This window comes from Neltuma alba, unplaced genomic scaffold (assembly GCF_004799145.2).
Source record: "Neltuma alba isolate B1F8T4 unplaced genomic scaffold, ASM479914v2 tig00012373_pilon, whole genome shotgun sequence".
Taxonomy (NCBI): Eukaryota; Viridiplantae; Streptophyta; class Magnoliopsida; order Fabales; family Fabaceae; genus Neltuma; species Neltuma alba.
In genome coordinates, this window is record NW_021636872.1 from 24,966 (window position 1) to 51,511 (window position 26,546).

The 26,546-nt window shown below is 36.5% G+C and overlaps 5 protein-coding genes across 7 annotated transcripts; 3 read left to right on the plus strand and 2 right to left on the minus strand.

Annotated features, from left to right (window-relative positions):
* The first annotated feature begins 1,251 nt into the window (after positions 1 to 1,251).
* Positions 1,252 to 3,712, plus strand: LOC114726324 (PHD finger protein MALE MEIOCYTE DEATH 1-like). The gene is made up of 3 exons (XM_028912900.1): positions 1,252 to 1,546; positions 1,757 to 1,991; positions 2,086 to 3,712. The coding sequence occupies exons 1-3, from the start codon at positions 1,252 to 1,254 to the stop codon at positions 3,653 to 3,655; spliced, it is 2,100 nt and encodes a 699-aa protein (XP_028768733.1). The 3' UTR covers positions 3,656 to 3,712.
* A 438-nt stretch (positions 3,713 to 4,150) lies between these two features.
* LOC114726328 (uncharacterized) lies at positions 4,151 to 5,940 on the minus strand. Its single transcript, XM_028912906.1, has 3 exons — positions 5,667 to 5,940; positions 4,632 to 4,778; positions 4,151 to 4,514 (listed from the first exon to the last, which is right to left on the minus strand). Exons 1-3 carry the CDS (start codon positions 5,841 to 5,843, stop codon positions 4,365 to 4,367), a joined length of 474 nt encoding a protein of 157 aa, XP_028768739.1. The 5' UTR covers positions 5,844 to 5,940; the 3' UTR covers positions 4,151 to 4,364.
* A 6,355-nt stretch (positions 5,941 to 12,295) lies between these two features.
* LOC114726323 (agamous-like MADS-box protein AGL80) lies at positions 12,296 to 13,008 on the plus strand. The gene has a single exon (XM_028912899.1). The coding sequence runs from the start codon at positions 12,296 to 12,298 to the stop codon at positions 13,004 to 13,006; it is 711 nt and encodes a 236-aa protein (XP_028768732.1). The 3' UTR covers positions 13,007 to 13,008.
* Positions 13,009 to 14,527: 1,519 nt separating this feature from the next.
* On the minus strand, positions 14,528 to 15,997 carry LOC114726329 (U-box domain-containing protein 21-like). Its single transcript, XM_028912907.1, has one exon. It carries the CDS (start codon positions 15,940 to 15,942, stop codon positions 14,620 to 14,622), a length of 1,323 nt encoding a protein of 440 aa, XP_028768740.1. The 5' UTR covers positions 15,943 to 15,997; the 3' UTR covers positions 14,528 to 14,619.
* Positions 15,998 to 23,631: 7,634 nt separating this feature from the next.
* Positions 23,632 to 26,132, plus strand: LOC114726327 (zinc finger protein 4-like). 3 transcript variants are annotated; one of them, XM_028912903.1, is made up of 3 exons: positions 23,632 to 23,855; positions 23,984 to 24,054; positions 24,981 to 26,132. In XM_028912903.1, exon 3 carries the CDS (start codon positions 25,080 to 25,082, stop codon positions 25,860 to 25,862), a length of 783 nt encoding a protein of 260 aa, XP_028768736.1. In that variant the 5' UTR covers positions 23,632 to 23,855; positions 23,984 to 24,054; positions 24,981 to 25,079; the 3' UTR covers positions 25,863 to 26,132. The 3 variants fall into 3 exon arrangements, with proteins under 3 accessions (XP_028768736.1, XP_028768737.1, XP_028768738.1); XM_028912904.1 differs by having other exon boundaries at positions 24,987 to 26,132; XM_028912905.1 differs by lacking the exons at positions 23,632 to 23,855; positions 23,984 to 24,054 and adding an exon at positions 24,680 to 24,843.
* Positions 26,133 to 26,546: the final 414 nt, after the last annotated feature.

A 26,546-nucleotide genomic window follows, 5' to 3' on the forward strand; every position in this document is an offset into this window, starting at 1 on the left:
ATTAAATCCAAGATATTAATCTTATTTACAGATGAATCAGCCGCATAATAGTTCTTAAATTACCGGGCTAAGCTAGAATCAGCCGCATAATAATTCTCAAATTATAGGGCTAAGCTAAAAGATATCCCGCAATTTTCAGAAAAATTAGAAATCATTGCAGCACTTCCAATTACCTGAACACTTTGGAATTCAAAGTTCATGGTTTTTTAACTCTGATTTTGTATAACCTCAAGTACTAATTATCAATTGGGTTAATACAAATGTTGATCTTTCAAAGTTTATTTTCGTTTTGGTTTTGGTCCCTCAAGTTTTTTTTATTTAAAATATTAGTCTCTATAATCTAATAAAAACTCAGACTATTTTGCTTCTTGAGGGACCAAAACTTATAATTTGAAACTTAAAAGATTAAAATCAAAATGAAGATAAATTTAAAGGACTAAAAATTATATTAACCTTTATAAATTTAAATTCTTAATTATTTTGAAGCCAAAAAAAGTCTTAATTATTTGCACTCTAAACAATCTATCTCTTGATCGTGCAAAAGAATGGGAAACCTGGATTATTTCATTTAACAAAAGAGAAGAAAAATTAACGGACCTCCTATTTAATTAATGGAAAGATATCGGCCGAGTCTATTTTAATGACTCGGAGAAAATGAATTATAGCAGCCGAATAACATAAAATAATTTTTTTAAAAAAAAAAGAACGTGCTCTTATTTCAGTTCAAGGGAAGATGGTGAGAAAACTCTTCACCGTCTCAGGTCATTATTGCCATGAGGAGAAAGTGGGGAGACCGCGATAGCGATATAGAAGCGTGATCAAATTGTCCTCTTCGTATCAAAAAAGGAACGTGATCAAATACGGCTGGTAGTTAGTAGTTAGTAGTTAGTACACGTGGCCCCCATTTAACATATCCACCTGTCACCCATCAAACAAGCTGCCGCTTCACGGTCACGAGTGGCGAACGGCGGGCATATTTCTTACCCTTGAAAGGACGATTATGCCCCCAGCATTGCCTCTTGTTTTGAATCTCCCTTCGAGCGCGCCAAGTCTGAACGACTGGTCCCTGGTCGTTTTAACTGAATCAGTTGTGACTACTGAGCTTTTTCTCTCCCTCCCTTTCTTTCTCTCCCCCTCCCTCTCTCTCTCTGTGTATACACGTCTACGAGATTTCTGCATGAAAAATTTTCAGAAAAGAATCAAAGAAGCGAAGTCTTGGGGTATCCTCAAGCTCAAAGCGAAGCTTTAACCATGTCTTTCTCTCTCTTTGAAGCGTGTAGGAAGAGAAAGAGATGGCCCAAGGTTTTCAGGTTTCACTCTTTCGCCGACCCTGGTTGCCCCATCAGTCCTAACGGACCTTTTAGAGATAACATTCGGCTCTTTCTTCAAGAATGTGGAGAGCTTGAAGATTTCCAGATCCAGGGCATGCCTCTGTGGACCACCTTTCTTATTCACGAGAAATCAAACAGTATGACTCCTCTTTACACTATTGAAGAGGATGTCTACCACTCTACGCACCCTTTCTGCGACCATTGCAGATGTGCGGGTTAGTCTCTGACTCTGAACCATCCATTCTTTTAGAATTTTTCCAGCTTGGGTCTGTTTAATTTGCGTTTCGTGATCTGCGTCCGTTTCATTTGCCAAGAATCTTGACTCGTTGAGGGTTTGGTGGTTTGCTCGTTAGCTTTCCTCTGTTTCTTTAGTTCTCTCTGTTTTAGATACTGATATGGGTGATTATTGAGATTATGATGGCCAGGCTGGAGCGGCCATTTTGTGTCGAAGAGAAGGTACCATTTCATAATCGCCACCGATAATAAGCCATTGAATGAAGGTTCTCTCGATAACCAGAGTCATCTCTTGCATGGAATGATTCATTGCAATGGTTACGGCCATTTGCTCTGTGTTAATGGCATTGAAGGGGGTTCTAAATTTCTCAGTGGCAGAGAAATCATGGATCTGTGGGACAGGATCTGTACTATTCTCCGAACAAGGTATTGGAAAGACCACTAGACCTATCTTGATTCTGCATGAATTTCTCAAACATTTTGAGGGTCTAAACTTTTTGGGGTTTCTTTGAAACGGCAGGAAAATCGCAGTTGAAGATACATCAAAGAAGCGTTCAATGGATCTTCGCCTGCTTCATGGAGTTGCTTATGGCCATTCTTGGTTGGGTAGGTGGGGTTACAGATTTTCTCGTGGAAGCTTCGGTGTCACAGAGCACAATTATAATGCAGCAATCGAACTTCTAAGTTCGTTAGAACTTGATGAGATCGTTCAATATTTTGGTAATACAATGTGCCATAAAGAAATCAAACAAATAATTCGCCACTATAGAGACATGAGTGAAACCCAGTTGATTACAATCAAGGATCTTCTCAGGTTTATGCTTACCGTCAAGTCTCGAACTCCTCCTGCACCCAAGAGACTAATAGTCAATGTCACTACTCCTCCTCCTTCAACCTTCTGTCCAAAAAACTCAACGAGATTTGCAATGCCAAGCAAACAAAGCCTGTTAAAGGAAAAATCAGTGAGGTACAAAAAGTTCAGTTCAGCAGTGGCTAATATGGATAGTAGGTGGCCTGCCAGGCGACTAGAATACGCAGCCCAAGTGATAGTAGATGCATTGAAGGAAAACAAAGCAAATAGTTCGTGTTCTGGGGGGATGACTAGGCAAGATGTAAGAGATGCAGCTAGGCTCCACATTGGTGACACAGGCTTGCTGGATTATGTGCTGAAATCACTGAATAATATGATTGTTGGAAACTGCGTTGTCCGGCGAATGGTCAACCCGACAACTCGAATCCTAGAGTATAACATTCATGAGCTGGGAAATGGGTCTAAATCTCCTCAACTACATCCTGGGCTACAGGTTTTTAATTTTAAGGAGCCTCCAGCAGAATCAGAACCAGTGCCAGGAATTGATGTTTACGGTGATGTAGCTTATCTGTACAAGAATGTCCTATTGGGCTACCCAGATTCAGAACAAGCGGACTTGGCGGTTCAAACAATTCTAGACAGTAGGCATTTTGTGAAGGAATGGACACTGATCGATGAAATAGAGCAAGTTTTGACATTCATATGCCGCTTGATACCCAACTTCGTCGATGATAAACGAGAGTTGAACAAGGAAGTATCCCCAGGTGAGATAGTGATGGTTCCCCTGCACGCAACAGTCCGAGACCTGAAGCAAGCAGCTGAGATTGCTCTGAGGGATACTTACTGTATTGCAGAGAGAATCATGGTGATAGAGATCGCAGAGTTGGCGGGAATAAGTGATGAGGAAGTGCTTTTTGGAGTAGTGCAGTCTGGTGTGGATCTGTGTGTGAGGGGAATTGGTTTAGATTTGAATACTCCATTGAAGTATCAGGGAGGATCAGACAACTGGAAGGTGAGATGTGAATGTGGAGCTCAAGATGATGATGGCGAGAGAATGGTGGCATGCGACATTTGTGGGGTGTGGCAGCACACACGGTGTTGCGGGATAGATGACTCAGAGACTGTGCCACCATTGTTTGTGTGCTCTGGGTGTTGTGATTCGCTTGTACCTCCAAGGGTTGATTCAGCCTTCAGCAGCAACAATAGCATGGACTGTGCGGATGATTTTCTGATTTCCACAGAGCCTAATAGCTTTCTGGAATTTGGGTATGGGTACTGAATAAACGCAGAGACTCATTTTTTGTCATTGACGTTTCATTCGATGATTCATGTACTTTTGCAAAGTTACGTTTGGAGATATGTTCGATTCTTGCATAAAAATAGAAAAAGGAGGGGAAAAGAAAAAAAGATAAAGGAAAGAAATAGGTCTAAGACTTCAGGCGCGTAGAGGCAGCCTCTGTTTGTGTACAGTGGTCAATTTTAGCCTGTTAAATGCTACGGCTGGATGAATAATAAAGAATATCCGAGCATTATATAAATTTTCATGATAGAGGCTCCTTTTATCTGATCTTGTACTTGTGTCTTGATCTGGGATTATCAAACAATCTTGTGAAGCCTGCGAGGTCTTCGGACCACACGCTCTGGATACCGCAATAGAAAACAAATTTAAATTCGTTGATTTCTTCTCGACAGATTTTCCACTACAATTGCTGAAAGTCGAAGACTTTCAGATCATCTCAGTCTCAAACAATCACATGGTCAATTCACAAAATGTTTGTTGCAAGAACCGTCTAATCACCATGAGAAAACAGAGCTAGTTATGCAGCTATGCAGAGATCATCACCATACTCAGCACACAAATTAAGTTAAACAAGACTAAACAGATCAATTGTCCTGATGACATAAACTTGATGGTGTAATTACTTCCAATCCTGTCTACATTATATAACAATATATATAAATCATCATCAACTTGAGGGTTGAGGCTTTTAGAAGAAGGGAGCCCTACGGGGTGTTCCCTTTCTTTTGTTTATAGGCTTCTGGGGCTCAGAGGCTTTCTCTTTCTTTCCCTTAGAAGGACGCTGGATGGTAATGAAGGGAGGGAGTGATTCATTGGGCTTCCTTAAAACAGCTTGAACCTGAAAGTTTAGATTAAGAGATAATAACAAGTATGCTAGTGATAAAGTTCAAAATAATGACCGAGGGGGTGAAGAGAAGGGGTAAATTTGCAAGTGATTGTCAAGGCCTTGTCGCACCTTGCATGAAATGGAGCAGTAACGATACAGATGAGGGTGAGTCACCCTCCTACCACAGATCTCACATAATAGCCCAGTATCTGTTGCCAAACCGCCATGTGGAAGAGGATTCAGAGCAATAACCAATCGTTTGTTGCATTTGTAGGTCTGCCATCAGGAAAAGGTATCAATATTAAAAACAGAGCAATTGAACACGTTAAGACTCACTTCTCTGTTTAAATCAGTAATTCGCCTTTGAAACATAACCAAAAGAAGCAAGGGATTAAGAGCCAGTTTGTTCAAAATTAAAAAAACAAAAGGTGATTTAGTTAAGCTTAACACTTGGGTTGTAGAAAGAACATTAAGCTAATCATAAAGATTTTGTTGGGAAAAAAAAAATCTATTTTTATCCTTTTTCGATAAGCTATTTTAAATAGCTTATCGAAATAAGCCTTTTCCAACGCACCTCTCGTGTTTACATTAAGTTCTACCAACAACTTCCTCGTGCTCACAACAATTTTCTCATGTTCTGCCTGACTAAAATCACTTTTTAAATCTTAAACAAACTGGTCCCAAGTGTGGTATAGACATACATGCCTGACACCGCTCAAGAGCTAAAAACTAGGTTGTACTTATTGCCAGAAAATAATGCAGTTCAGAGTATTGACTGATGGGATTCTCTTTTACTAATTGTCACCAACTGACCCGGTTTTTCCGCTCATATGGAAAGTAAGACTGTAAGAGAACAGCACGATGAGAAAATAATGCTGGGAAGGACCGCCAGGAAAGAATATTTACTTGAAGCTCTGTAATACTATTAGCAAAGTATCAGATCCGTATTATATTTGTTTTAAATTTACATGCCACCATCATAGTGAATGCTAATTGCTCACTACTATCTTTCACACCATCACACTAAGGTCAAATGACATGAAGAGTAAGCTTTTATTGACAAATAACAATACTCACTTGAGATAAATCAAGTCTACTACACAAGAATTGGATCAATACTTGTAAAGTTTAGCTAGAATACTCAAGGCAAGTAGGATGTATTACCTGAATCTGTGAACAGTCAATATGCTTTTCAACAGCAGCCATGGCAACAACATATTTGTAAACATGTTTATAAATGCTAAGCATTTTGTGGCATCGATGAATACCAAAAGACACACAATATTGGCAAGCAGATTTGTTGCAGGTCATACAGTATTTGTTAAGTTCATTCTTGTACATAGGATGAGCTGCACAAGAATCAAAGAAGGTTTTTTTCAGAATAGGCCCGAGCCACCTGGGCTTGTTGACTCTACGTTGGGCCACTTGTTCAACCTGCACATGGAACCATGTCAATTTACAGTGGAAGTTATAGAAAGACACTAATGTCTATCTCATCATTATTTTTCTTTTTCTTTTTTTTTTGGGTTAATCCAGGTTCTTTCTATTTCCATTTTCCTCCTAGAAATCAAAGTCCTGCTCAAAGGCTGGGGTCTTGTGCTCAGAAAGTACTAAATTTACATTTCAAATCATTATGTACAACTTTACTTTGTCTCCTGTCAACATTGAGATCCCTTAGGACCAACAACTAATAAAGGCAACCTATTCTGAATTGAAGGCCTAACACAATTGATACAATCAATTTCCATCACTCGTTTCATTTATATAATTTGTTTCCCTTAATAAACCTCTGTATATATTTGCTTGTTTGAGCTATTAAAGTTGGTTCCGTTTCTGTATATGTTTGAATGTCATTAAATGCCAAAGCCACCAGATACTATCTGCAGGGGAGAACAAGTATAATTAGATAAGCTGGAACATTCATAAAGCAGTTTGGGAAATTAGTTAGTTCAATCTCGTGTTCCAGCTCCAGGATTTAGGGTGTGTTTGGATGAAACCAAACCGTGGTTTGGAAAAGTGATTCTGGAGAATAGATTCTGGAAAAAATAGATTCTGTGAAGAATAGATTTTGTAAAAAAGTGATTCTGAGAAGTGAGAGTGTTTGGATAGTTGTTATCAGAAGCACTTTTTATATATACAAATTACTAAAAAAAAGACATAAGTTAATATGATAATTACAAAAAAATAGATTTTATGATATATTTTAATTTGAAGAAATAAAATTGTTAATAATATGTTTTTTACCAACATAATTAATAATACATAAGATAATATAATTAATAAATAATTAATGTCTATATATATTTATAAATATAAGATTAAATATATTTATAAAAAAATATGTTTATAAAAAAAATAACAAGATACATATCATATAGGCCCTCACACTCTCCCTTTTTTCTCCAAAAGCAAAAAAATTTTGCTTTTTCCAAAACCATGGTTTTGGAGTCAAAACCATGGTTTTGACCCAAAACCATGGTTTTGGTTTTTGGAGAGACTGTTTGGGTAGCATTTTCCCCAAACCATGGTTTGAGTCCCCAAACCATGGTTTGGGGTGCTATCCAAACAGAGCCTTAAACAAAATCAGAGTGAGAAGATATGCATGCCGCTCTAAAGAGCAATATGATGAGATGTTTAACATATGGTAAGTCCATAGGATTATTTGTTACAGTATGATGTCAATAATCATGATAAAATAAACATTATACAAGGAAATCAATAGAGATGAGAGAAAGAGCATAGAGATCATTGGAAGTTGAAAATCAAATTCAACATCACATATGGCCAAGAAGTATTTAATTGAAAGCGACTAATTTCAATAATTCTTTTTTTCGTCACTCGAGAAAGTTCGTTGAAACGCGACAAATCAGCAGTAGAGAAAAAAATGGTTGTATTTAACGGATTTAACCAATTTCGAAACAACAAAAGGACTAAAGACTTTTTCGATAGTAGGAAATATTTACGTGTGGAACAAACGTATGAATTTTCTATCTGCTTCTGAAAAGTCATACAGTTTTGTTGCATCCAACATCATTTTTACTTCCCTTCCTTTTTCAGATGAATCTCGATTTTATAGGATAGACAACTAAGAATCAGATTCTGGTAGACTATTAATCAATTTGGCAGCATGTTAAAGAAAATTTTGACATTATTTTACTTCAATGATGATTTTCCAAGCCCAGAAAGAGTTTTTCCTCCATAAGTTTTTAATGAGAAGAAACAACTTTGTAACAACCCATTTACCTGGAGGGTTAAGGGATCTAATCCCACTCAAATAAAGAATCTATTCTTCTAACCCTCTATATAGAAAATTGGGAAAAGGAAAATGTTGAAGATTATAACTAAAAGATGCAGAAGGTAAAGACATATTTGCTTTATACTGCTTAAATTGACACCAGGAACACAGAGGCAACCAATCACTTTACCTTGTCCTCCTTTTTAGAGGAAGAAGCACTCATCTTTTTCATCTTGCAATTTCAAATGGAAAATTAATTTACAATCTTAAAGACAGAGGATACTTGAGGAGAACTCCAGATCCAATTTGACAAATTTGATTATGCAAGAAAGGGCATAGAAGAGAAGGAAAAGAGAGGCAATCCTAGAAAGTAATTTGAGATACAATTCTTGCTTTCCTATAGCCAGTTCATTTTGTAACTGAGGAATGACTGACTGAGGTGTCCGGTGAATAGAGGCTCTATTGATGAAATCAAGGCGCCTAAGCTAATCCACTTTTCACATTTTCCAGTAAATATGCAGGACAGGTGTTCACAGATCAATGAGACTAATCTGCTTCATTGCTCAAAAGGAATTTGTCGCTAGCAGAATTCAGTTTCATCTTTAGACCAAAAATATTACCCTTCCTTGGAGAGATTGTATAAACTACGGAGTGTGCCATTCTATGAATTATATATTTTTATAAATCAGAGAATACAAGAGTGAAACTTCATCATTCATGAGCCATAAATGAAAATTGGCAAAAAGCATCTTGTGATTTATATTGATTTTATCAGCAAAGTTAGACCATGGCAGAAAAGGCCAACGCATTGAGTTCATTTTTTATTCAAAGTAACCTGAATTTCGGGATTATTCAGACGAATATCAATGAGAGACGTTAGTGAACATTAAGGCGTTTGCACGAGAAACATTTCGTTTGAAAGGAGAATACCAAATCCCAACAAATGCTAACTATTATACCATCAATTACAATCCTGGAGTCTTGTTATCCATCATCAACATTTCATACATTATTATCATTCATGACTTTGCTATGAGCAATTAAGCAAATATGTCAGCTCTATGAGTTCACACTACCTGGCATTTACTCACCCAGGCTCAAACGTAGGTGTGCCTTGGCAAAACGCCATTTTGGCCTTTATCACTTTTATTGGTACCAGTTGCGTCAATGGCGGAAACAGAAGCCTCCATTGTTGTCTGCTAAGAGGAAGAAGGAGAGGAGCAATGCACAAAGGCATTAGGGGCGAAATTTGACGAATTAAAGAAAGACGATATGCTCAGTCAAAGGTAAAATGGGTGAAGATGAAGGGCAAAGAATGGAACTTTATCAAGCTCGGTAGGTGTAGGTGTAGCTACTCACTAATGCTCTGCAGAAGAAGAAGGCGGGAGGGAAACTTTTCAGGAGGAGGAGGAAGAAGGAGAGCAGAGAGAGAAGAGAGGACGACAGATGATGGAGGGTTTTCGGCAGATGAGTCCAAAGTTGACGTAATTCATGTTTATTTCTCTGAAATAAAATACTCAAACCTCAGCAAATATATGCTAGGTATATTTAAAATGTATAAGATAAACAACTAAAATAAAATAATTTACATTGAAATTATTTTTCATGAAAAATTTTTATATATCCAATTAATATGAATAGTTTGAAAAAAATTATAAATTTAAAAAGTAAAATATATTAAAATTTTGGAGGTAGTACTTACTTTTTAAAAAAATTATAATTTTAAAAATTTTGAGCAAAAAGTTCTTAAAAATTAAAAATTATTTGATAATAATGGTTCAATTTTGAAATTTTTTTTAATTTTTTTAATTATGAAAGTTTTAATTCCAATATCCAATAATTTGTGAATTTTTAAAATAAAATACATAGGAATATGTCTATCTTGGGCCTCTTGGTCCCCAAGTGCCGGCCCATTCGAGCCCATAATAAATGAAGATTTCTATACTTGTTCTCAATTTCTCATTAATTTGTAACAAGAAAAATTTCTCATTAATTTAACTAATGCAACTAAAGGGTTTAGGTCTACCAAAAAAGCTTGTTCCTCATGAATTAAGATTCAAATTTCTATCAGAAGAAGTATACATATTTAGTGTCCAATAATATTAATACACGTGCTTAGCCCAAAAAAGAAAATACAGTACTCTGAAGTCAGCTCTTCTTCTACCCTTTTTGTTTTTGGGCCAAAACTTTGTCTAACTCAACTCGATGTTATTGATTAAAACTCTTGATGGAAAAACAATAATTAATTAAAATTCAATACAGCTTTCAAAAACCAATAAATATATCTTAAGAATAACTGCATAAAAATTAACAAAAAAAATCATCAGTACAATCTTTTTACTTATTTATTCTTTCAATTCAATGTCTTTTATTATTATTTTAAATTCGATGGGTCTAGGACCTACAATTTAACTAATTTCAGATTTTACGCTCTTTTTTTAACTGCAAACTGGATACTGTATAAACGTAGTGAAAATCACAACAGAGGGTCAAAACCAGAACAAAAAAGAAAGCAAAAAAGAAGGCCTATCTAAGCTCTCTCATTAGCAACCGCCTGTTGTATAAAAGATGGTGAATCAAAGATACAAAGTTCCCCTATAAGATGTGAGCTGCCCTAATTAAATGGTCAGCAACAGAGTTGTTTTCCCTTAAAAAATATAGTGAAAATCAACTTGCCAATCCTTAAGAATTCTCTTCCAGTTCTTAATATAGGACCCAATTATTGAGTTAGTTTTTGTTCTAAATATAAGATCCATTTCTTATATTTATCAATTTTCTCTAAATTACCCCTATAGATACTTCCTCAACCATAATCAAGTACAAAAGGGAGAGGAGGTATTAAGAAAGATGATTATGGTGTTTTAGGAAAAACGTGTCACATTTCTTATAATTAACTAACTTACCTAACTTCCTTAATCTAATTAAATTAGTTAAATGGGTTTTATATTAAGGATCGGAGGAGTAACATTCTAGCATCGTCAATTGTATCCATAAATAGATGGTCACAACTGCAACTATAAATTAACAAACTAATGGCTTTCTTAAAGCCTCTCTCACAGCAGATATGTATGCCATTGATGATTCCCAAGATCTCTGGTGGGACTAAAGATTTTACGGCCTTTAAAAAGCTTCGATTATTTATTGTTCAAAATTCCAATAATGTATTATATAAATTTTTTTACAAAAATATAAACATTTTATTGTATGTGATGCAAAATCTAATGATATATACAACTTTAAAAAATATCTCCTTATTTTGTTGTTCCATAAATCAAATAATAACCAATTATGTTAGTATTTTCGTGAATAGTTTATTTTTTAAACAATTACTACTGTTTTTATATCATAAAAAAATAATTATAATTTTAGTTTTACTCGTAAATGAAAATATCCGCCGTTACTGAATGATGGCATCATGTTAATCCTTACAAAAAGAATCTTATTAATTAATTACATTTCCTTCTTTTACATATTTTGCAATATTCGTTAGTAAAGGATTTCCCATTTAATAAGATTCTCATATTTATTGACCAAAATAAATTATGCACTCGTATTCACGATTTACATGTTCCTGAATTTGACTGCATATATATACGCTATCGACCATTATTAACACTGCAAAGTGCAAAAAGATGAGTATGACATTCTAATGCTGTTTATATATATCGACTTAAAATGCTTTTATGTTTTATAAAATAAAACTGGTCTCATATTTATAAGGTATTATCTTCGGTACTTAATATAAAAACTTGTTAACTAATTTGAGTAGGTTAAAAAAAATTAGTTTGGTTAGTTATTCGTAATAAATGAGTATTATCTTTTCTAAAATATCCTCGCTAATCAAGTGTATTAGTTAGAACTACCATTATTACAAGGACTACCCTGAAAAAAAAATATGAGAAACAAAATAGATTATGATCTTATATTTATGATTAAAATAAAAATCAAACAAATTTTTATTAAGTACAGGAGGTAGTACAATATAAAATCACCTTCTCATGGCTAATTCCAAGAAAAACACTAAAATACTTTAAAATATGCCTGTAATACAAGCTTACGATAAGATTTACAGGTTGTCGGGGAATTATCGATGTACAGTTGTCGTGTCAAAACTATCTTTACACACACAATTACATATCCAACTAGTAATTTTCGTGAATGAAACCTACCACCATTCTCATTAACTCATCATTCATGCTGCATATCTCGCGTATCAAATTCCCAGATTCTCTATATTCTCCATCCATTTTCCTACACATGTTAACATGCATGCTTTATTTATAGTCCATTTTTTTAAAAAAGAAATTTACACGTACTTTCAAAAAATTGTAACGTGTAGGACTTAATCATGTCGCATGTGGGTTACAATGTACAAAGTATCTAAAATAGTAATTACTGCCTAATTAATACCATGAATGAATTACTTTAATATTAATTTCCACCACACCAGGTTGGACTATAAATACCATACACTGTTTGGGGTAAGAATTGCACACAACAGAAACTTTTTTCTGTTTCCATATTTCTCTTCATTTAGCTTTTCTAGTCACACACTGCCATGACTAGAAAGAAGGTGAAGCTTGCTTTCATAGCGAACGATTCTGCTAGAAAAGCCACATACAAGAAAAGAAAGAAGGGTCTGATCAAGAAGATCGACGAACTCACCACTCTCTGCGGAATCGAGGCCTGTGCGATAGTCTACAGTCCGTACGATTCTCAGCCGGAGGTTTGGCCGTCGCCGTTTGGGGTCCAGCGCGTGCTTTCTAAGTTCAGGAGGATGCCGGAGCTGGAGCAAAGCAAGAAGATGGTGAACCAGGAAGGGTTTCTGAAGCAGAGGATTCTGAAGGCGAAGGAGCAGTTGAAGAAGCAGAGGAAGGACAACAGGGAGAAGGAGATGACTCAGATCATGTATCAGTATCTCAGCGCAGGGAAAGTCCTGCATAATATGACGATGATCGATCTCAACGATTTGGCGTGGCTGGTCGAGCAGAATCTGAAGGACGTGAATCGGAGAATCGAGACGCTGGACAAGAGGGCTCAGAGTCAGAGGGCGACCGACGTGGCGGCCATTGCGGCTGCTGATGCGGCAGCGAGGAGCCGAGATAAGGCGAAGGTGGAGCACGTGGATGGGATGGAGGTGGCCGGCGGAGACGCCATGCCGAAGCAGCAGTGGTATATGGACATGATGAATGGTGGCGCCGATGAAACGCTGCCGTTTGGGGACGTGGGTCAGTCCAATGCGTTTTGGCACAATCACTATTTCCCTTGAAGGAAGACGAGCTTGGGATCTGTGCCCATTGGGGTTTGTCTTGCTTGGGTTTGTTTGTCGTTTTCTGTTTTGATGTTGTCGTTTTGTCATTATTTTTCAAAATTTTTTTTGTTACTCTTCAATTTTCATTTTAAATTCGTGAGTACTGTAATCACTGTGAAATGTTTCAACGTATTGTCATATAATGTCTATATACTGCTTTATATATATATTTTCAATTTCAATAAAATACATGTTCGGTGTTTCCTCAATCTGAGTTGTTTCCACCTCAAAATGTACTGGTTGTGTGTGGAACTAAAGACTTGAGATATGGAATATTGAGTCAACGTGTTATGGTATTATATTCTGTTTACTTTTTCAATATCTGTTCAGACTCTTCAGAGATTGTTTCAGCAGTTAGAATTATTTTCCTTCTCATTCATTGGCTGCTCATTACGACTTATACGGAATTAATAATGAGAATTAGGATTATGAGCATAATTAATTTTTTAAAATTGTATATATGCAACTAATAGGTTGCTGGAAAACCTGAAAACTTTTTCACAATGTTAAAATTTTAATAAGCCCGATATTAATTCATTTTATGAATATGATGAGTACGAGGGGGACTATTTATGTGTTACTTCGACCGGCAACTTGTTATTCTATTTCAAAAACTGTTTGTATTTAATTTAGTAATTTAGATTTTGTGATTTCATAAGATCTGGTTAACGTTTTAAACTAACAATTTTAATAAAATGACTATTATTCTGTATTTTAATAAAATTGCTTTGTCGCGTGCATCTGTTCCCTGAGGCAATCCGAGCGTGAAATCTGATATCATTAACTACTCTCAAGAGTTACCTCTGTTTATAACTCTTAACGATGAAGCATCTTCATCATTTGAGTCAGAAACGTTAGTTTTAATTTGACATGACAATCCATAATTTCAACGACTATTTTCCTACACTGATTTAAGACTATCGTGATTTATGAAGCCACCAAAGTGGACTGGCTCGATCGAATGATAAGAGAAATTGACATAAATTCTTGCAATCATTTATCATGTGGAGGAGCAGTTAGAATATTTTGTGGGAAACAGCTAATAACAAAAACTTATGTGTCTCTCCTCAAGCTTATCTCTAAGACTCTTTCGTCAAAGTTTCAAATATAGCTTAAGCATATCACTAAAAACACCCTCGAAAGTCGAAATAGGTCTTTGTCGAGATCATAACGTTGAGAAACTAATTAAAGAAAGAAACTATTAATTAAAACACTTAAACACCAAACGTTGTTCCAAATTCTGAAGGCAAGGGTGTGGATAATAAATCATCGTTGTTATCAAGATTACCAAACGACGACAATGAATTTGATTATGATCATTCAATTCAAATCTGATCTTTCTATTTATCATATGGAAATTAATTAAAAACACGATGAAGCGTTAAAAAGGAAGCAAAATTGTAGCACCAGATCATGTATATCTCAAAATTCCCAAACTTCCAAAATTGATTTCCAAAACTTTAATGGAATGATTCTTTGAATATCTATGTGTGTCGCAAATTTGTACAGTGTTTCTCTGATGAATCTATACAGAAAACTAAACAAAGCTAAGTGAGGATGAATGGGGTAGATCAAAAGGGCTTCTTAAGGTGCTTCAAATCCAATGACGAATCAACACACTCCACTGTGTTCTTGTAAGCATTCAGCAACTTCAACAAATCAGTGGCTTTTCCCTTCGTCCTCTCTTCACACCCAACCTGCAACAAAACCAGAACCTTCTGAAACGCACCCACTTGAATTGCCTCCTTCAACGTATCTTCATCCATCTTGTCACAAAGTTTCCAAAGAATTGACACTCCAAAATCAGAAGCCAACCCTGAAACCCTCAATATCTTCTTCACTACAAGAGGCAAGGTTAACATATTGGCCTTTGCCACTGCCTTCCCTTCGTCGTAATCACATATACAATCCAAAACTCCCAAAGCCTTTTCACATATCCCTCTACCTCCGTCCACAAGTGCTTCGAGCAACAACGTAACTAGGCCTAGTTCCGCACATCTTTTGATGATTCTCTCTTTCTCATTTGATGAGGAAACCATCTGGAAAATTGCTTTGAGGCTTGCTTTTGTTGCAGGAGGACCTACGGGCTCCTTGATCATCTTGACTAAGGCTTCGATCGCACCTTCAGTTTTTGCCAATGGCTCTATAGGTACTTGCTTCAGAACTAAAGCTGCGTTTTGCCTTGACGAGAGGTCTTTGCTGTTAAGGAACCAAACCATGCAACGTAAAGACGCTTCAGAACTCAGCAATGACTGAGTTTGAATTTGAGCATAACCCTCTTGCCCCTTTGGAAGAACCCATGTTAAGATCCCCAGAATATCCTTTAAAAGGCCTACGTTTTTCTCAATCGAAGCGTTTGAAAAAGAACTGAAGGCGTTGGCTAATGCAGTGGCAGCCCCGTTTTGAACGATACACTTCTTGTTCCTCTCGCTTTCTCGGCCCCAGATCTTGATCTTATCCACCAACTGCTGGCACTTGCTGTCGTCTCCGCGTTGAGTTGCCGACATTATTTTGGTACAGATCTCGGAAACCTCGTACTGCGTGACCGGGATTCTCGGCGTGGGGATTCTCTCGATACCGTGGGAACGATGCTCGACGCACCAGTCTTGGATCATCCTACGTATGGCGTGGTTAGGAATCATGTCGAAGCTAATCAAAGGCTGATTGGTGACGGGGCACGTCCGGTTTCCAGACTCGACCCACTTCTCGATGCTGTCCCTGTCATAGGTGATTCCGGTGGATAAGGTCACCGGATCTCTCATCAAGTCCAGGGTAATCGGACACCGGAAGTGGGTGGGAACAACAACCTCGACATCGACGTCCAAGTCTCCGGTGGCGGCGTTTCCTTTGCGGGCACGGCGAAAAACTCGTTTTCTGGACCACGACAAAACCATTTTTATAGCGTATTTATCTCTGAGTAGAAGCAGAAGAAATCTGTTTGTTTTTGGTTTGGGAGATTAGATAGGTAGAAAGATGTGAGGGAAACCCACTTGCTGTGGTTTTATATATAGAAGAAGAGAGTAAGAGGAAGGGGCGGGGAAGATGATGGTCAAAGCGAGCGGGAGGGAGAAGGTTGAATAGGGGAAGGTTGACCGTTGAAAAGTGCAAGATGTGGAGGGAGAGGTTGGACATAATTGACACACGAGGTTTGTGGACGAAGAAAAGGAGATTACTAGAGTACTGCTTATTACTATGATTTAGGGATGTGATTGGGAAGAACTGACTAGTTTGACGGCTGGATGATTTTGTTGAACATGAAGGGCGTGCTGCTTACTTGGACTGACTCGGCTGGTCGGTGTGCTGACCTGCTTCCGATTTTGGACCTACTTTGGGCCTCGTTTGGTTTCGGCAGGTACACTTACTAAGCTAAAACCCCCTCTCGAATATTCCGTGGATTCTCCGTTAACGTCGTTGTCTTCGCCCCTAAAAGACAGATCCCAGTAAAACATGGTATGCTGCTCTCTTATTTATATTTTGAGAATATTTATTTGAATAAAATTCTACTTTTTATAAAGAGTAATATTGTTTGTTGGAGTTATGGAGCGGGCACAAAAAATGGAGTTATGGCAGAACATTTTATATATTATTCTTTGGGATGTTTGTAAAAGTATTTTAAAAAATATTTTCACATAAGTCAAAATTAAACTCTTTTCACATACTTATTTTGAATTTCATAAAATAATTTTTAAAAAACTAATTGAAACCTCACACGATCATGTTTAATGTTTTTTGTGAGCCTTTCATCACTTTCATTCTCAATAGAGGAGCTAGTATCTTGCAGTACAACAATTCATATTTAAATTTTATTCTTATTTTTTTTTGTTTTCTTTTTAGTTTTCATCTAAATCAAACCAGGTTTTGAATTCTTACTGAGGATACTCATATTTGGTGCATAACAATACTATAAATAAGATTGTCTTGAATAGAATATGCTAGGTCAATAACAAGACGTTCCAATGGCACCGCTAACCGCTATGTTTAGATGACATCACAGTGTATTTATATGCAACTTTAATTAAACTTATTTTCATTTCGGTGCACCTCTCCTATATTTTATATGAATATGCTCCAATACCATAAAATTTATTATGACCTTCTAATTAATAAAACTTTCTGTTAACTAAAATATAAAAGGATATGTTAATTATAGAAGTATATTAATGAAAATAATGAAATGGTTATTCTATAGGCAGTCTCTACATAATTTTTTTTTAACCGCCAGTCTGTACAGAATTGATTTTTAAAATAATGTGGTTGAAGAAATATTTCGGTGAACAACAGATAAGTCACCATCTAACACCTCAATTCCAACGAGACTTATCCATATTTATTTATTTAATTTGCAGTTCATCAACCCCGTTCCCGATTGAAATTAAATATGGTCTTCGACCACCACTACTATTAGATTTAACACTATTCAACTTCAGCACACATGATCTTTGAATATTCGACTTGGCCAGCTACTTTAGTATTATAATAATTATTTCACATTTTTCTACACACTACTTGACCATAACTTAAATGATGGGCTTAAAAATCGTCCCTACATCTTTTAATATTACTACACGACACATTTTTTTTTTTTTTGTAATTATGGGATAAAATACCATGAAACCCATGCTCTTATGCGTTTTCGACCTGGATAACTTTTATTTAATATTGAAATATGTATATTACTACAAAATACAACATGAACCATCTGAGACATAGGGAATATTATTTTATTTACTCACTGCGAACTGGTAACCAAAAAGGAAAAAAAAAAAAAGTTGAGAGCACTTCTACCCAATTGGGCCTGCTTTGCCTGCTTTGCCTTATATGTTACTTGTTAGAATGAAGGAAAAACTCACTAACAAGTCAAGAAAGTGGGGAAATTTTTTTTTTATATATATATATAATAAATCAAGTAACAACAATTCCACCATTTTCGTGGGGAAAAATTGGTCTTCCTTTGACTTTGCGAGGCAAAACGACGATTGAACTGTGGTTAGTAGTGCAAACTACTTGCCGTTTACGTTTGTTCAGCAATATCTTGGGTTGAGCCTAGTAATATTCATAACAACAACATACCAAAAGCATCTTATCAAAAGAAGAAATTAGTTTCTTAAGAAATATACCTGCGCTTACAAAATAAATAAAAACACCTCTGTGAGAAAGTTTGGATAGGAGAAGAGAGGGTGGTTGGACTTTGATTTCTATCGTTTTTCTGTTACTCCAAAATATTATCCTCGATCCTAAACATAAAACTAGTTAGAGATTCAATTTGGTTGTAAACATAAAATTTTAATTTATCTTGTCTCTTATATTTTTTAGTTTTTCTTAAAGTAGTCCCTATAATAATTACACATATTAAAAGATTTTCATTCTAATACATATAATTAATAAGAATATTTTAAAAAAGATAATATTTATTTATTATAAAGAATTATTTTAACTAATTATTTTAACTGATTTAGTTATTTTAATTCTTATATCAAGGAGTAAAAGTCGTATACGAGAAGTGAATCGTGGCCACACTATCAAAGGTGAATTCGAAAATCCAAAAGCATAAGTGAGATTCGAGAACATGGTGACGAAGATGCAAAATGACGAGCAATGACGGTTACATGCACACGGCATGGCGGACGCCCAATATTCCTTTTTTTTTTTCCTTATTTATTTATTTATTTTCTTTGTATTGAGTGTTGGGTATCTCAGGCCTATCTGGGATTAATTTGAGAAGTAACTAGGGATCCAGACTAATTTGAATTAAGGATGGCAAAAAATAAAAAAAAGACTAGTTTGAATTAAGTTAAAGAAGAAATAAAAGGAGGACAAAACTCTACAACAAAATATTTAAAGTTTTTAGAAACTGAATTTGAGACTTCTAATTAATTTGATACAACTGCTAATTAAAACAAGTGCTTAGGGGCTACTAATAAGTTGTTGATTCAGTTGGTAAGCAGTGTCACTTGCAAGAATAATAACACAAGTTCAAATTTTAGAAAACGTATTTGTTAACCCGGGGGTGTGGTTGAGCGGTGGGGGCTCATCCTCCCTTAACCAAGTGTCGAGGGTTTGATCATTGCCTTGGGTATGGAAAAGCTTTAAAATCTCGGACCAGCTGTCCCACCCATCGAGGTGTCTACAAGCCAGCGAAGGGATTAGTCACTGAGTCCGCCGGTGGATATCCTGATGTTTCATCAAAAAAAAAAGAAAACGTATTTGTTGAAAAAGTTTTAACTTTAACGCTTTTATTCCAATACAAATTAGTTTTAAGCCCAAAGTAATGTGAGAATATATTGAATTATACCAAAAGAACAAATGCTTGGTGGGTGCGGCAAATGTTTTGTTAGAAAGAAAAGAGAAAAGGCATATAGTACGTTTCTACTTTCTTTTGAAAAAAATAAAAACAAATAATTAGAAAATGTGGAAAAGATGGAGGTTATGGGGGTGGATACATCGCAGGCAGCCAATTGGAAAACGGCGACGTTCTTTTGGCCAAACTTGTGCTTTTGGCCACCCTGCCGCCTTCCCGAGAGAAGAAAGCAGCAGCACCAAGTAATCTTGTTGACTCCTTCTTTATCCCCAATTACACGTCACTTTCACTTTGATTTCTATAATTTCAAGTTCCTCCAAAACTCTATCACGATTAGTCTTAAAAACCACCACAAGTGGGAAGACTTAAATCTGACGAGAAGTTGTTTCGATAATTGATTCTCTGCTGAGATTCCCTTCGTGCTCTGTTTTCTTCTGCAAAACTCCTCCATAACCAATACATAAAAGGCTGTTTTAGAGCTCAGAATGAATGGAATAAGGGTGTTTTAAACATAGTGGAAAGATACGAAGCTCAAGTTTGACAATTCTCTATATAAGAATTGTCAGGTAACACATACAGATTACAAAAGCATGTGCATCTTCAAAGCAACAGATAAAGTCTAGAACTTGATGGTTACCATCTTTGAAAGGTGCGTCCAACAAATTTAAATAAGTGAGACACATATATCACTAGAGCCACTTGTATGAATCGAGCCGTTGGGTAAGTTGGGTAAGGTAGGTTACAGTTAATCTTGGCTGGCCTGATGAAACAAATTTGCCTGACTTCTTCAAGCCGATTCTGTCATGTATATATCATTACAGAGCCAGAAAGTTTCATCTTACTGAACTAGCCTAATCTCTTGACATCGATGTTATTATTACTCGTCTTTTTATAATCAAAACCATACAAGTCCATCTGATCCGTTGTTCGTCGGAGCAAACAACTTCATTCTATTTCCAAGGGTCACGATTGGAATTGATGTAACCTCATTGATAAAGGGGTCAACTTAGGCTCTCTGTGCTCTACATGGGCCTTCAGCTTACGTAGTGGGCCTTCCATTCAGGTGACTTGGGACAAAGATGAGATCATTTCAGAGTTTGGGCTTATAATTTAATTAGTTCAATTTTCGCTCAAAAATGGGGAAAAGGTTGCTGTAATGCTTATTAAACTACAAGCTGAATTTTGACATCAGTGCTAAAGAACCTCGGCTGCTGAAGTATACTTTCTGCTGTTAAACGTTGATCACCAACATAACCATTAATACTTCTGATGCTCCTAATTCTAACATAACTGGGTCTTGGTGAGGTTTTCTATATATATAAACACATGTGCATTGAGTACGATATAGAAGCGGACAAAGGATTAGACGCATATGTTTAATGCAGATAATTAAAATATAAGAGATCTGAAACCTGGGATTAGTGGGGGGGACCATTGTGGAGATGAGGAAAGGCTTCTTGGGAACTCCCAACTGCTCTAAGCGGCGGAAACATCAACCTGTCTCTCACTGCCGTGACACTCCTTCACGTGCCCTCTGTTTCTCCCTCAACCCCACAGCCACACGAAACTCATCCTTCTGTTAAAGCTTAAAAAAACAGTAAAAAAGAAGAAGAAGAAAAAGCTGGCTCCATGCCAATGCCATTGCTTTGATTTCTTCATTTCTTTCATGGGACAGTATAGTGGGTACGATGATAGGTGCAGGTTTCACTTGTTTCTTTAGTGTTGTCTGTGGAACCACACTTGTGTGATGTCTTTTAGAAATCCACTACTAATCTGCTTTTGGACATATCTGCTTAGACCTTCACGGGCTAATTCATAGGTATGTCCCCAGTCTATTTGCCAAATTTGCTTTGTTTGAGATAATATTACCACCTTCTCCTGCTTTTCGCTGTCTTCTTTTGGTGTTAGAAACACTAATCCCATTTCAACATGCGCCTTAACCTCCTGACTCCTCCATTATATTACCATTTTCTGTGTTTTACTTTCGCTTAATTTTATACACGCACCCTCAAAAAGCAATTTTTGTAAGATATCATACATGCTTCTTTACTTCTTTATAAGCCCCGCCTCGTCAGCCCCATTACACAAAGTAGTACCTCTCTCTTTTAAAGTTCTGGTTCTCTTTTGATTTGAGTACTAGCGTTTATCTTATTCAAAGGCCAATGAAATGTGAGTACTTTAAGGAATAAGGATTACGCTGGAGAAGCATAATCTTGATTCCTGACACCACATGTGGATATTATATAATTCTGCAGAAGTTCTCTCAGTATCTGAACTCTGAAGTTTCTGTCATTTAGTTTCAGAGGGATATATCATTCTATCCATGAAATTATCTAATTTAGCGCATTGTGAGTCCATTAAAATAATGTCTCTAATGGATCAATAATTGTCGTCCACAATTTTTTTCTGGTGATTCTGCGAGGAGTGGAGCCTTAAAGTAAGTTATCCTTGATTCGTCCCAAAAAAAATCATTTTGCCGAAGATTTATTCGTCCAGTCCAGATTTTGATTCATAAACAATGGATAAAATAATGGCTTGTCCTGTTTTATTGCATGTCATGTGAGAGCATTCCACAGAGTCCGTACAGGTTATAGTGTGAAAAGAACATTGCTCCTTGCTCTCAGTATAAAGGACGAAAAATTTATTTTAACTCCCAGTTGATAGGCGAATATTTGATTATCTAATTTATTTGTCTGGCCCAAAAAGAAAAAAAGAAAATCTATTTTGCTTGTAGTATGGCCTTTTTAGACCTCGTTTGGCAGAGTAGTGAAAATTTTTCATAAATTCATTTCATGTAAACTGAGATAAAAACTCCTCTCACGTACTTGTTTCGTATTCCGTAAATTACTATTGAAAAACTTTTTATAAACTACTTATAAGCTGTTCTAAACGCGCTCTTAATCTTCATTATAGATAGGATAATAAGCCATTACAAACTTACAATGGCTTTCTTGATTTTGAAAGGATAAAGAATTATGATTGTTTTGGGTATTGGATACCTTAGCCTCAGGGACTTCGTGATAACCAAGCAATTGATGATAACTCTCGAGGCTAGAATAAATGAACAAATATTTGGTTTTTAGGGCAACGATGCTTCTATATCTTCGTGCGTCGAATAATGGACCATCGCGTTATTTTCTACGAAGAAAAAGTCAATTTGAAGATGGAGACCGGAAGCCATATGGATATGGTGCTTCCTGTCCTCACTCTCGTTACTCGATTGGTAAACTGACGCTTGGTAGTTATCCTTCTGGCCTAAAGAAAACTGACACGTTTAAACTCTATCTTGGCAGGCAAGGTGTTTGAGGATATTCCTCAGAGAAACCCTTTGAATAGGGTAATTGGTGAAATTGTTGCTATGATGGAGACTTGTTTTTATCATGCGAAATAATTGAAACAAGATTCACCAAATCTGGTAATAACGATTAGAGCATAGGCGCTATATATTTGATGATTAGCTGCTTAAAACATGCTTTGCTTTAATGTTTTAATGATGACTTGCTCCCACTGTTGTCTCATCTCACTAAAATAGCATCTTAAACCTAAAGACAAGAAACATATAACTAGAGAAGAAAAAATTGGAAGGGATATAAAGATTAAAAAGAAAAGGAAAACACAGGAATGGCAATAATGCTATGAAAAAAAATGGGTTTGTTGGGAAGGACATGTGCTGTATTATTTATGGTGAGTGGGGTTGTTAAAAATAGGAGAAACAAATGATGTTGTAGGGGGTAGCATTGTATGGACTCTATGAATATGAATAATTTATGTTTTGGTCTGAGTAAGGTGAAGAGAGTGGTTGTGCTGGACGATGGACGAAACAATATCTGAAATATGAAGTTATGAAAGGCGAAGCCGACCCCATGCATGGTGGAGTTATCTGAAACACTTGTAAGGTGGGGTTGAGAGAGAGGTTGGAGAATCTTTGTAGGTAATAATGGCTAACACCTTTTGCTTGCTTTTGGTTCTATTCTTTCTCATGTTATGTACAATCATATGCTTCTGAACTAGTTGTTGTTTGGACTTTGCAGGTGGGGGAAGCGGTTGTTTCTACCAGAAAGAGGCACATAACCTTATCTTTTGTTAAATTCTAAGATAGCATTTTTTTCCTCCTTTTTCTCTGACTTCTTTGACGTCCCACCATTGTCCCCCCAACCTTTCCCACACTCACTTCTTACCTTAGCTTTTCCATAATTAAACATCAATGCCCATCATCTCTGTCTCTCTCTCTCTCTTCTCTCTCTCACTCTTTCTCCTCATTCACACTTTTATTATTATTCCTTTTCGGTGATTTTTTATTTTTGAAAAAAAAAAATCTCTTTTGATCTCACCTTACCCTCTATTAGTGTTTCAGAAACATAGAAAGCCACAAACCTGTTTTGTCTTCTACTACTAATCAGCCATACGAAGAAAAGCAACGCTAGAAGTAGATGTCTCCAATTCCAAAGCACTTTTTAGGTGATTTCAAGGAGCAAGCTAGTTCCACTTGATCTTGAGACTTGAGAGAGGGTATGTATTAAGTAATACTCTTTTCTTCACTGTCATCCTATGATAAATATTTTATTGTTTTAGCTTTTCCTGCCTTCTATATATTTGAGAATCACTGGATTGACGAAATGGTTTGTGGATTCTAACAGTTTTGCCTTATTTCCGCACGACTCCACTCTGTTTCTTTGGCCAAGCGTTCTAAAGCCTCTGAATATCCCTTGTAAGACTCTTGTACATCTGTTCATATATAATATGACAAATCCAGATAGAATTCCTAGAATCTGCAAGGACTAACATTTATCCGCATGCATTTCTCTGTTTTATAATATATCGGTATAATTGCACCTTATTATTGTTGCTGTTTTCTTCTCTATTTTGTGCGCTTTCATGATCACTCTTTCTTCTCTTCTCCCTCAATTTTTCCCTGAACTTGCAAACTGACGGATCGCGGAGTTTGAGTTCAAATTGGAAGTTAGCTCTCTGTTTCTTAGTCAAGTCATATTGTAATGTTTGGTCAAAATAATAAAAGTCATATTGTAATGTGCACACGCTAATTGTTATATATTTATAGTTCAGGGCTCGCCCTCTTGCTACCAGTTTTTCACATATTCGCGCCAGAGTAGGCCAGATACAATGCATATGGGTCAAGATTTAGTCAGGAGCTGTTCCTTACAGAGAGCACTATTAGATTCTCTAATTGAACTGGCATCCAGCTCTAGTTTCACTTTCGACCTTTGATCATACATTAGAACAGATTCAAAATGGTGGAATACTTTTTGCCGATCTGTTCTTAAACGGGTCTTGAAAAGACAAAATATTCTGTGGGACTTAATAGATGGATTATGTGTTGCAAATAGTTAAATCAATCTTCCTCCATGGCATTTTATTAGTAGATCTACCATGATTCATGAATTCAACAATTCTTCGTCCTCCTCGAGCTTGGTATAGGAAAAACAGAAAAAGAAGTGCATCCATGAATTGCTTGTTTTTTCACCTTGCTTTATATCTGGTAATCTTCTGCAGTTTCAATAGAGTTCATCTATTCTGCTGCCTCTCCTAGCAGATTTGAAGACCATAAAATTATTCCTGATATCAGATTGTTTTCCGCTATGCTATAAGTATGAACTGTAAGGCATTTCATTGCAGGAGCAGGCCAGAATAATTCTTTTGCTGCAACCCTGAAAGGGATCTGGTTTTGATGGTTAATAGCTGAAAACTGGGCTACAACTTAAGCACAGCCAAGTCATGAAAGAAAACTTTGATCTTGAGGTGGAGGCCTCCGCAGAAAGTGAATTTGAAGTCAGCAGCCAGGTTGCTTCCAATATATCCACTCAAGAAACTATTGCGGGTCCTTGTATTGATCAAAACCTGTCCAACTCTTCCACCCCAGGAATTCCAACAGAGATTATTGATGGAAATGCAAATCCCATATCACTTGACCTGACTCTGAATTTAAATAATAAGGAGATAGCAGGTTCAAGAGATTCCGTACGACTCTCGTTCTCAAGCACCAGTGAGAGTAGCAATGAACCTGCCTCTCAAACTACAGAAGCGACCATTGCCAGAGTTTTCTCATGCAATTACTGTCAACGCAAGTTCTTCAGTTCGCAGGCTCTTGGGGGCCACCAAAATGCACACAAGAGAGAAAGATCATTGGCAAAGCATGCCATGAGGATGGGTCTTTTCTCTGAGAGGTATGCAAGTCTCGCGTCTCTCCCTCTTAATGGTTCTTCCAGATCATTGGGAATAAAAGCGCACTCCTCACAGCACTATTGCTTTCCACCAACAATGAAGGTTCAAGAGATGAAAAGCAATGCAAGATTTGAGATAGGATATTTTGGTCAGCCAATGTTCTTGGAGGATAATGAACCTGGACTTGTCTGGCCTGGTAGTTTCCGTCAGATTGCAGGCATCGGTGATGATCATCAGAATTTTCTGCTGACTGAAAGTTCTGGTTTGAGTTTTAGGGATATGAATCCACCAGTAGACATAGAGAAGTCCACCCCAGATTTGACATTAAAACTTTGAAGGGATCATTCGCTTCTCAGATCTGGCTCTGGTTTATCTGCTCCATTGTTATGACTTTTGTACAGTAGTACATGCAGGGCCATGATTGTCCGATTTATTTTAGGCTTTCTGGATTTTCCTTCAGTTCTTTTAGGATTACTGGTTTTGGGCTCCTGGTGTTTTGTTTAGTACGTTTATCACGTATAAGAGCTCCAGGAGAACAATTTGAAGCGTCTGTATTGTGTTCATCTTATATATCATGTCTTCTGTTTATTATAATTACTGAGCTTCCGGTGTGCTTTGACAATTCTATTAGTGAATGCTTAAAGAGTCAAAACTAAAGTGAAGCCTTGGATTAAATTTTAGCCTTATTTGGTCATTAATGGAGTCGTGTCACAATTTTTCTCGGAGAATCCTCAGTTTGGAATGTCTCTATCAAGTGTCAAACAAACCTTTTGACACTTCTTGCTAGAATTTTTCTAAGCATAGCTTCCATTTTATCTCAAAAGATATATTTTTATCTTTTTCTATTGTCTGTACTGGTACATATTTTTATGAGGTAAAATTTTAGTTGGGGCAGAGAAAATAAGGGAAAAATTCACGGAAATCAAAATTCACTTTAACATGAACAGCAACATAAATTATTTATCTGAAAATGCCTTTACCCTTTTTTATTTACTTCATAGAATTAAAGTGCATTTATTC

Coding starts and splice junctions, on each gene's coding strand:
- LOC114726323 (XM_028912899.1), top strand. CDS start 12,296: ATGACTAGAAAGAAGGTGAAGCTTGCTTTCATAGCGAACGATTCTGCT.
- LOC114726328 (XM_028912906.1), bottom strand. CDS start 5,843: ATGTACAAGAATGAACTTAACAAATACTGTATGACCTGCAACAAATCT. Junction 4,779..5,666: donor TTGACTGTTCACAGATTCAG/GTAATACATCCT, acceptor TCCTGATGGCAG/ACCTACAAATGCAACAAACG. Junction 4,515..4,631: donor ACTGCTCCATTTCATGCAAG/GTGCGACAAGGC, acceptor CTAAACTTTCAG/GTTCAAGCTGTTTTAAGGAA.
- LOC114726327 (XM_028912903.1), top strand. CDS start 25,080: ATGAAAGAAAACTTTGATCTTGAGGTGGAGGCCTCCGCAGAAAGTGAA.
- LOC114726324 (XM_028912900.1), top strand. CDS start 1,252: ATGTCTTTCTCTCTCTTTGAAGCGTGTAGGAAGAGAAAGAGATGGCCC. Junction 1,547..1,756: donor CGACCATTGCAGATGTGCGG/GTTAGTCTCTGA, acceptor TATGATGGCCAG/GCTGGAGCGGCCATTTTGTG. Junction 1,992..2,085: donor TGTACTATTCTCCGAACAAG/GTATTGGAAAGA, acceptor TTGAAACGGCAG/GAAAATCGCAGTTGAAGATA.
- LOC114726329 (XM_028912907.1), bottom strand. CDS start 15,942: ATGGTTTTGTCGTGGTCCAGAAAACGAGTTTTTCGCCGTGCCCGCAAA.